This window comes from Hylaeus volcanicus, unplaced genomic scaffold (assembly GCF_026283585.1).
Source record: "Hylaeus volcanicus isolate JK05 unplaced genomic scaffold, UHH_iyHylVolc1.0_haploid 12197, whole genome shotgun sequence".
NCBI classification, from domain to species: Eukaryota; Metazoa; Arthropoda; class Insecta; order Hymenoptera; family Colletidae; genus Hylaeus; species Hylaeus volcanicus.
Genome location: NW_026533147.1, coordinates 770,823 through 779,641, shown reverse-complemented (window position 1 = coordinate 779,641; position 8,819 = coordinate 770,823). Strand labels below are relative to the sequence as shown.

The window sequence follows — 8,819 nt, the reverse complement described above, 5'->3', positions numbered from 1 at the left end:
AACTATGATACGGTAGTTTTAAATCAAGCAATCAATTTCCATGACCAACAAATAATACTACTGCCATTTCCCGTGGTTGCTCTAGTTTTATTTGGTGTCCCTATTAAAATGTTTGTCAAGTAGCGTCATTTTGTGTTTTAACAGCTTTATATAAAAAATTTATTTGAATTAACGGAATTAGTAAATAGAAAAAAAAATTTATCGCTGCCATTTAGATTTTTTAAAATTACTGCTAAAATTATTATTTTCTCGTTGCCGTTTGCTACCTCTTGCAAATGGATTTTTATGATTTGAAGATGCTGGTGTATTTACAATGAATCGAGCATCATTTAATTCAGGTAACTCCGTTGCAACATTCACCGTAAAGCTTTCCTACAGTGATCCATAATGCAACACTTATATCAAAAAAACGAATTCGCGTGAATGACTTCCGTTTCATCTTACATTATTTTTGGGCAATTGCATAGCCGTCGAGAGGCAATCCTCAAAATATTCAACCTTGTCACACGGAACATCAAAAAGAGCTCCACATTCGTCAGACGTTAGTGTCATGGATTGAAACTGAAAAAAATACATAGCATTTATTCTAAATAAAAAATTCCTCTGCTGATTTATCAAGTAGACTATAATCATTTCAAATAAAATTGTTTCTCTAATTATAAAAAATATAGACTATTTATTTTCAATAAAAATTTGAATTTATATATCAAAATGTTTCATTCACTGAAAAAAATCATGCTCTATTAATTTTTTGAATTAAATTTTTTATTTATTTATATAAAAATGCTTTATTCACTAAAACAAATATGCTCTCTATTAATTTTAAATAAAATTTATCTATGATTTTTAAAAAACTGAATTATCTATTAACAAAATCCTTCTCTAATGAACTGAGAAAAATAAAAAGCGACGTACATTATTGAGCGTATTTTGATCCACTGCAATACCGTTTTTTAAAACTTGCCATATATAATTTTTTGATTTAATTTTTGTATTTGATAGAAAAGCGATATGATACGTGCGATAACCTTCATTACCACTCAAAATAGAGTAAACCACTTTCGTTTCTGATGATTTCTCCATGAAACCAGCTAACTGTAAAAGAAGTAAGCACACGGCTTTTTCGGGTGTCGTTTGTGATAGTAGTTCTTTAGCCGCGTCTTTGCAACGGTTTAAATCATCCTCACAAGGTTTTCTTTGAAAAACTTGCTCAACAATTTCATGAGCTTTTGAGGATAAAAGTTGTTCCATTTGAGGTACACCAACGCGTGAGAATTTTATACCCGTGGCTGCTTCAATCGTTTTTATAAAAGGTGCATTCATTGGATTAATAAAAACAATATTGACCCCTTTAGCACCTGCTCGACCAGTTCGTCCTGATCTATGAATAAAGGTGTCAACATCTTTTGGAGGTTCTAATTGAATTACTAATTCAATATTATCAACATGCAGTCCTCGAGCTGCTACGTCGGTTGCCACAAGACAACGAAATTTCCCATCTTTAAATGCTTTTAAAGTACTTTCTCTTTGTTTTTGTGGAATATCTCCGTGAAGAACTTGACAAAAATGACTTATACCAGAGTTCATTGAAATATCGTTAGCGTTTGCTTTTGTTTCAACAAACACAATACATCGGCCTGAAGATCCAGCATAGTATGTTATAACATTATCCAATACCATTGAACGTTGATGAAATCCACAAACAATTGTTAAATGACGTATCCCCTTAGCAGTTGATACTTGTTCATTTTCTACAACATCCACTGTAATTTTCTCCCCCTCATTCATATATGTATTAGCGATACCAATTACCCATGCTGGTAACGTGGCTGTAAATAAAAGGATTTGAACCTTAAGATTTTTATCTTTAGACTTTTTACATGTTGCTATATTTTGCAAAACGTTGTCAACATCTTCTTTAAATCCCATTTCAAGCATTTGATCAGCTTCATCTAATATAAAAACTCGAAGTTTTTTTAAATCCAATAAATTACGACCTAATAAGTCTAAAATACGGCCTGGAGTTCCAACAACAACTTGTGCACCTTGATTTAATGCTCTTACTTGTGGTTCTTCAGATACGCCCCCCACAAGAGATACAGACTGAAATAATGTGTTAGATCGGCTTAAAATAACGAATTCGGAAGTGACCTGTTGAGCTAACTCTCGCGTCGGTACTAAAGTTAAAACTCGGCATCCCTTTTTAGAAAACCGATTAAAAAAACTTAAAGATTCAATTGTTGGAAGAGCATATGCTAATGTTTTTCCCGTTCCAGTCCTTGCTCGACCTATTACATGTTTCCCATCATAAATAGCATTAAACGTTTTTTGTTGAATCGGAAATAAACTTGAAATGTTTCGAGAACAAAGTATTTCTTTTGTTTTATCACTTATTCGATACAAATCTAAATGACCTTCATTTTTTTCTTTTGTTTCTTGACTAGTTGATGCCATTCCAGTTGTACTTATAGGATCCGTATCACATGAAACTTTGGCGGATCCACGTATTGTTTTGGCTTGTTTGCTCATCATGTCACAAATAAGATCACTAAACGTTAAAAAGCTATCACAATGTTTGTCGATCGTAGGTTGATCTAAAGTGACAATACGATTAGTGAAATTCTTATTTGTAAACACGAGGTGAAGCAAAAAAAAAATAAAAGTTTAAATCTGAACACATCATGGATTCTGTCCCAAACAAGAAAAAAAAGAATATAAATAGACCTCATTCTTTTAATCATTGATTTCTTTTTTTATATCTAATAGTGTGGGGACGGCCTTTGTATCCACCGTTCAAAAATGTCGGATTTTGTCTGCGCTATTTCAGGGGTGTATCCTGAAGAACCTGTTATTAGTACAACAGGTTATATTTTTGAAAAGCGAGTTATTGAGAAATATTTGAAGGCGAATGGTGACGTATGTCCATTGACATCTGAGCCTTTAACTCTTGAAAATCTCTTACCCGTCAAAGGTATTGTTTATTTTGTGTGTTGCCTACTATCTTTTGGGCTTGTTTTATAGTTAGTAAATATGCTAAACCAAGACCAGCTGCGACATCAAGTATACCGGGAATGCTAATGTCTTTACAAAATGAATGGGATTCTTTACTAACAGAAGTGTTCAATTTGCGAGTGCATTTAGACACAGTATGTCGTTTTTTATTTTGTTTATAATGTGACTATTCTTGTTTCAATTATGATTAGGTACGAAAACAATTGTCCCATGCGTTATATCAGCATGATGCTGCGTGTCGTGTAATAGCTCGTCTTTTACGTGAAAAGGAAGCAGCTGAAAAAGTTACAACACAATTACAACGTGAAACAAAAACCTTTACTGAAGCTCAAGCGCAAGGTCTAAGTGTTGTTCAGGAAGTTGGTGTATCCGAAGGTCTCCTCGAAGAGTTACAGTCTCACGCTAAAATGCTCTTAGGCAAACGCAAGAAAAGGGACTTGTCAAATTTACCATCAAAAAATATTGTGTCGAGTATGAGAGAAATCGCTTCTTTTACACCTCATTCATCAACACTTCCAGGTAACTAATGTCTTTATACCACGTCACTTGAAGAAGAATTATTTTTTCTATTCATATCATAGGAATAACGCGTTGCTTAGTTCATCCTTTATCTAAGGTAGATGACACAACCAAGTGCGTGTGGACGGCAGGAATTGATGGTGCTGTGCATTTGTTTGACGTGCAAAATGAAAAGGTTAGCTTTTTTCTTCTTTTTGTAACATGACTTGTAATACGACTTGATGGCGGCCGTTATTTGTCATTAGACTCTTTGCCGGCTCCACGGTCATCTTAAAAGAGTCAATTCAGTAGCTTGTAGTGGCTATCGTTCTGATATCGTTGTAACAGCTTCTGATGATAAAACAGTTAGGTAGGACGGTTGAGCTCTTTTTCTCTTAGCTTTTGACGCTTCTTTTAGAGTCTGGTCATCGAGTGATAATGATCTGGAATCTTACAAATTATCTTATCTTTTACGACATCATACTAAAGGAGTTACAAGTACTAATTTGATTTTTAAAATGACCTACAATTTTTCTTGTCATGTTGACTAACGAAAACAAGATGTTTGTATTAATCCAATGGCTAATTTATTTATTTCAACGTCACGGGATTTGAGTTGGATTCTTCATGATTTGAATTCTGGACAGGTGCTTCGAGCCTATCGTGATTTACCTTGTGCTATGCCAGTGCTGATGTTTCATCCTGATGGAATGTTAATTGGTGCTAGTGGAATGAATAATAATATTTATATTTATGATGTGAAGGGAGACTGCTCGCCAACTATAATTTTACCAGGGCATGAAACCCCTGTTACAGACCTTCAATTTAGTGAGAATGGGTATTATCTAGCAACCGCTTCAGCATGTCCTGGTGGCACCGTTAGTTTTTTGAAATTAGAATTTGATAGGCCACTCATAACTTGTTTTTTTCTTTTTTTAAGGTAAAACTATGGGATTTAAGAAAATCATTCAATTTCGAAACAATTCAACCAGTGAATGAAGAAAATATACCATTTTCACCGTCGAAAATTTGCTTTGACGATTCTGGTAACATAAGAACGCGTCAAAGGCAATCATGACAAATTTTTTTCAGGTAATTATTTGGCTGTCACTGGAGGAACGACTGATGCGAATGATTCAACGCATTATTCCGCTGGATGTGCTAGCATTTATTCGTTTGTATCCAAAACTCAGTTAGAACTAATCAAATCTTTACAATCTCATACAAACCTTGTGACTGACGCAAGGTACCCGTCCATCTATTATTTCGTTTTTGTTTTCATTCTTTTTTTCTTCGTGTTTAGTTTTGGAAGAAACGCACAATCGTTATTTACTTGCAGTTTAGATAGAACAGTCAAATATTGGCATGTAAATAATGAACAAGAAACTACCACTTGATAGTCGGCGAAGGATTATTCAGCACAAAAAAAAATGGCAATTTGTGACAAAAAAAAAGTGTTTTTATTCACCCGACAAAATAACTGTTACTTTACATAGTGTCTCATGATAGATAGTATGGCAATAGAGGATTAATATTTTACCATTTAAGAACAATCGTTGCCTTTACATTGTTAATGTTTTTTTAGTTACATAATAGACTTTAGAACACCAAAAAGAAACAAACTTCTAATAAAAAAAAAAACACATGTTTGCTAAAATCTCTGTTAACTCGAATATGTGCATGCAGTTTGGGGCGTAAGACCGTTCTGTCGTTTTTTAAAACGTGAAAAATGTGCCGCAGTTGGTCAAATATGCTTCATCTTAACAAATTCTTTTCTTTTATAAATTACTTTTTGTTCACATGATGATTTAACATAATCCCATGTCCTCTGAAATATATGATGAGATTTACTGTTATAAAAAAATCTGATCCTATCAAAAAGTTGATAACAAGAGATCATACGACTGCTTTTTTTCTATTATTTTTATAATTCGTTTTCATGATGATTTTCAGGCATTTGTCGTATGGTCTTTCATAAAATAACTCCTTAGGCGTTTTGCTTTTTGGTGTTACAATAATGTTTGTACCTATGACGACGTTATCAATTTCTGATTTGCTAGTTTTTTTTTCAAGCTAACTTATTTCTCCTAATACATTCGTTTGTAGAAACTTATCGTGCTTTCTTTTCTTCGTTGTAGTTATTTTTCACCTTTTACTTAACAATTTCCGGTACCTTTTTAAATAGTTTTTATTTTTTTTCCAACTAAAATGTCAATTGTCTCTCTTTTCTTATTCAGTTCAAATGCCTTGGTTTGATTTTTGTTCTTGTAAACGTTAAGTAGAATGAATTGATTAATTGAAAATGGAGTTGCTTGCTTGTCTACTAAAATGATGATGTTGGAAATGATAGGTCAGATGATTACGATGGTATTCATGACGACAACTATATGCAATTTTCACTGATTTTATAAAAGCTAGAAAACACCTTTTTTTCTTCGGTGCACTTTTAACACGAGAAGTAAATTTGCTTTATGTACAAGACAGTGCAAAAAATTATTATTGTTATTCTATCCAATATTTGTTAGAATTGATATTTTTGTCGCTCGACCATTTGTTATGGCACTCGTGTTGCTACGAAAATTTCAAAAATAATTGTTTAAAAGTTTAGTGAGTTAATTGAAATCGTGTCAGAAAATTGCACGAGAGAAATTGCATATTTTTTACAAATTACGGTCTTCCACATAAGGCATTTCATTACTCTCTTTTAATCCTTTGCTATAGACAGCTTTCATAGTTTTTTCGCATAGGTCAAAAATTTTTTGTAACTGTTTATTTTTTTCAGTTAAGATGAAATTTTTGTGTTCTAAAGTTTTAATTTTTTCATTCAGCTGCGTAATAAGCAAAGCACAATTTTGTAAAGGATCCTAGTTAAAGAAACAAAAAAGAAATAGTTATGGGTCACAAGATATAATTTTTTGTTGTAAACAATTTACCTTGTCATCAGAGGTTGAAGGTGAAAATTCAATTGTTGAAGAAGAATTATGCTTATCTTCTTGACCGAATGAATCCTGCTAGTAACATTTCATATGAAACTCCATTTTTATTTAAAGAGAGGCAATTCGTGTGCAACGCAGCTTACACGTTTTTCTAAAAATGTTCTTTTTTTTAATGAAGCGACATTGAAACAAGAAGAATCGTTAGGTCCATCATACACTCTTATTGCGAAAGGACTCGTTCCATCTTCCACTAAAATTAAAACATACCAATCGGTTTTATTTTTATTGAAAAAAAAACATTTTTTCTTACGTGGTTCCATTGAAGCACGATAATATTGTGTCGCTACTTGTCCTTGAAACCACTCATTACTATCCTACATGAAGAAAAAGAAACTTTAATAAATTGATCTTAGTAACCATGGTTTGTTGTTACCAAGGAAGGTTGTCCACGAAAACACGGGGGATATAAATCGGCATAAAACTTTTTAATCTCTCTAGGAACAATGAATTCCAGAGGTTGAATTGTTTCATTGGATTCAATAATGAAACATCTTGCGATTTCACATTTAGAAGTATTAACAAGCCTTTATTAAATTATAAAAAAAGTACTTGTGGTATGAAAGAATGATTTTCAAAAAAAAAGGTAAGAAAACGAATTGCGTTGTTATTGATACCTTTTAGGACCCATATCGAAACCCCGGCAACCAGAAAATGAACCACAAGAACTTCTATTGTAAAAATCACCATCCATGTACTCCATTACATGCACAGATGCATCACCCTAAAATCGTTCGATCGTATTACAAAGCAATAACATATTCTTCTATAACACTTTATTACTCGTGCAGCTAAAAATAAAAGACCAGTGTCTTCATCCCAGTAAGGAAAAAGACTATTTGTTCCTTTTGATAATAATCCTTTCAAACACCTAAAAAAAGAACATGACAAGACTCGAAATTCGCTCGACAATGTACGGTTGCGCCGTGTTGCGGGTGTCCCAAAACTGATACACTCGATTCGCTCCTTTATCAAATCCTATTAACATTGTTACCGATAAAATGTTATGAGTCAGACATTAAAAGTATAAGACCGTTAAAAAGTAAAGCACCTGTTGTGAATAAATAATGTTCGGGTACAAGAGATCCACCGAACCATTCAACTTTCGTTGGTTTACCACCAAGATGCGATTCGATTTGAGTAATGGATTTCGTAACTCTTGGATCAAATATATTAATATATTTGTTTTTAGTTGAAACTGCTAAGAGGTTTCCTAAGCGATTCCATTTTAAATGATACATAACATCATATAATTTTGTTTCTAGCATGGCTTCTTGTTTTTGTAAATCCCTTAAATAAATTGCAATTGTTTTTCTCATTTTGAAACAGAAATGTGAGGGTCGTCATGTTTTTACCAGATTTTTATCGTTTGATCGTAGCATCCTGAAGCTAAAACGGAAGAAACCACGGGATTGAACCGGCACGTCACGACTTTACGATGATGTCCCTTTTTTTTCGAATAATGCAAAAACGTGTGTTTTTTTTTTAATATACAAAAAAACTTTGAAAAAAGGAAAATTAACTGACTAGAAATGTTATTAAAGGAACAAGATTAACGGGATTGTCGCCAGTGTCATCATACGGTATTTTCCAAATTTTCACGGTCATATCTTACAAGGACATTGACGTTTTAGTTGAACTTTTTTAAGAAAATTGTGAAGCCAAGAAACCTACCGTTAGAACATGTAGCTAGGAGATTTTCACACAAGGGCGAAAACTGCAAATCTTGTATAGCGCCTTTATGATGTTTGCCAAGAAAAAGTTGAGGAGACCGATCACCTATAGACTTCATTGCTATACCACATACAACATTTCCTGAAGCACCATGAGGAAACTGTTATATACAAAACACATTTTGTATTTTTTTTTATGAAATAAAAAGTGTTAAGGAAAAACTCACAGCTAAGTGTGAAAAACTCACAGCAAGTCCTGATCCTTCCGAATGTTGATTATGAATAGATAATCCATTAAATTTTTCCAATGTATGTTGCCCAAAAACATTTTGAAATTTTGAATACCGTGATGAACGCGCCATACGATTATCTAAAATTGAATTCTTAATATTCTTAACATTTACAACTCATTAAAAATGTCAAAAACACTTTTGTAGTGTTAGTCTTCGTTTCCTTACCGCCACAGTTTCTTTTTATGTTCAACAAAAAAAACCACGTATGTTAGCATACTGTTCTCACAAAATTTGTGGTATTCAGTTTAAGTTGACGTTGGATACAATAAGAAATGTATTAGTTCTTATCTTCAATCATCTTGATTTTTATTAAAATTTATTTTATAGTTCATTTGAATTTTACAAATAAT

General features: G+C 32.8%; 3 protein-coding genes and 1 long non-coding RNA gene across 7 annotated transcripts; 2 read left to right on the top strand and 2 right to left on the bottom strand.

Annotated features, from left to right (window-relative positions):
- Positions 1-109: 109 nt before the first annotated feature.
- LOC128882973 (ATP-dependent RNA helicase DDX50-like) lies at positions 110-2,641 on the bottom strand. Its single transcript, XM_054134876.1, has 3 exons — positions 916-2,641; positions 445-561; positions 110-372 (listed from the first exon to the last, which is right to left on the bottom strand). Exons 1-3 carry the CDS (start codon positions 2,530-2,532, stop codon positions 199-201), a joined length of 1,908 nt encoding a protein of 635 aa, XP_053990851.1. The 5' UTR covers positions 2,533-2,641; the 3' UTR covers positions 110-198.
- Positions 2,642-2,761: 120 nt separating this feature from the next.
- On the top strand, positions 2,762-5,180 carry LOC128883049 (pre-mRNA-processing factor 19-like). Of its 2 annotated transcripts, none has more exons than XM_054135020.1 (10): positions 2,762-2,971; positions 3,022-3,146; positions 3,204-3,531; positions 3,594-3,706; positions 3,777-3,880; positions 3,929-4,008; positions 4,072-4,388; positions 4,451-4,556; positions 4,603-4,756; positions 4,814-5,180. In XM_054135020.1, the coding sequence occupies exons 1-10, from the start codon at positions 2,800-2,802 to the stop codon at positions 4,905-4,907; spliced, it is 1,593 nt and encodes a 530-aa protein (XP_053990995.1). In that variant the 5' UTR covers positions 2,762-2,799; the 3' UTR covers positions 4,908-5,180. The 2 variants fall into 2 exon arrangements, with proteins under 2 accessions (XP_053990995.1, XP_053990996.1); XM_054135021.1 differs by having other exon boundaries at positions 2,834-2,971; positions 3,262-3,531; positions 4,814-5,179.
- Positions 5,181-5,264: 84 nt separating this feature from the next.
- Positions 5,265-6,018, top strand: LOC128883052 (uncharacterized). Its single transcript, XR_008458698.1, has 2 exons — positions 5,265-5,679; positions 5,748-6,018. It is a non-coding gene; the product is annotated as an uncharacterized LOC128883052 (long non-coding RNA).
- LOC128883050 (uncharacterized) lies at positions 6,018-8,714 on the bottom strand. Of its 3 annotated transcripts, none has more exons than XM_054135022.1 (13): positions 8,404-8,714; positions 8,178-8,337; positions 8,031-8,113; positions 7,859-7,950; positions 7,555-7,793; positions 7,421-7,481; positions 7,287-7,374; positions 7,121-7,227; positions 6,880-7,030; positions 6,757-6,820; positions 6,590-6,696; positions 6,444-6,521; positions 6,018-6,374 (listed from the first exon to the last, which is right to left on the bottom strand). In XM_054135022.1, the coding sequence occupies exons 1-13, from the start codon at positions 8,536-8,538 to the stop codon at positions 6,171-6,173; spliced, it is 1,569 nt and encodes a 522-aa protein (XP_053990997.1). In that variant the 5' UTR covers positions 8,539-8,714; the 3' UTR covers positions 6,018-6,170. The 3 variants fall into 3 exon arrangements, with proteins under 3 accessions (XP_053990997.1, XP_053990998.1, XP_053990999.1); XM_054135023.1 differs by having other exon boundaries at positions 6,444-6,518; positions 8,404-8,559; XM_054135024.1 differs by having other exon boundaries at positions 8,178-8,318; positions 8,404-8,543.
- Positions 8,715-8,819: the final 105 nt, after the last annotated feature.

Bases quoted from the DNA above. Each gene is read 5' to 3' on its own strand.
- LOC128883049 (XM_054135020.1), top strand. From the start codon at position 2,800: ATGTCGGATTTTGTCTGCGCTATTTCAGGGGTGTATCCTGAAGAACCT. The intron at 2,972-3,021 runs GTATTGTTTATT...CTTGTTTTATAG, and splicing joins AAATCTCTTACCCGTCAAAG to TTAGTAAATATGCTAAACCA. The intron at 3,532-3,593 runs GTAACTAATGTC...TTCATATCATAG, and splicing joins TCATTCATCAACACTTCCAG to GAATAACGCGTTGCTTAGTT.
- LOC128882973 (XM_054134876.1), bottom strand. From the start codon at position 2,532: ATGATGAGCAAACAAGCCAAAACAATACGTGGATCCGCCAAAGTTTCA. The intron at 562-915 runs GTACGTCGCTTT...TATTTTTTTCAG, and splicing joins ATCAAAATACGCTCAATAAT to TTTCAATCCATGACACTAAC. The intron at 373-444 runs GTAAGATGAAAC...GGATCACTGTAG, and splicing joins TGCAATTGCCCAAAAATAAT to GAAAGCTTTACGGTGAATGT.
- LOC128883050 (XM_054135022.1), bottom strand. From the start codon at position 8,538: ATGGCGCGTTCATCACGGTATTCAAAATTTCAAAATGTTTTTGGGCAA. The intron at 8,114-8,177 runs GTAGGTTTCTTG...TGTCCTTGTAAG, and splicing joins CCTAGCTACATGTTCTAACG to ATATGACCGTGAAAATTTGG. The intron at 7,482-7,554 runs GTGCTTTACTTT...CAATGTTAATAG, and splicing joins ACATTATTTATTCACAACAG to GATTTGATAAAGGAGCGAAT.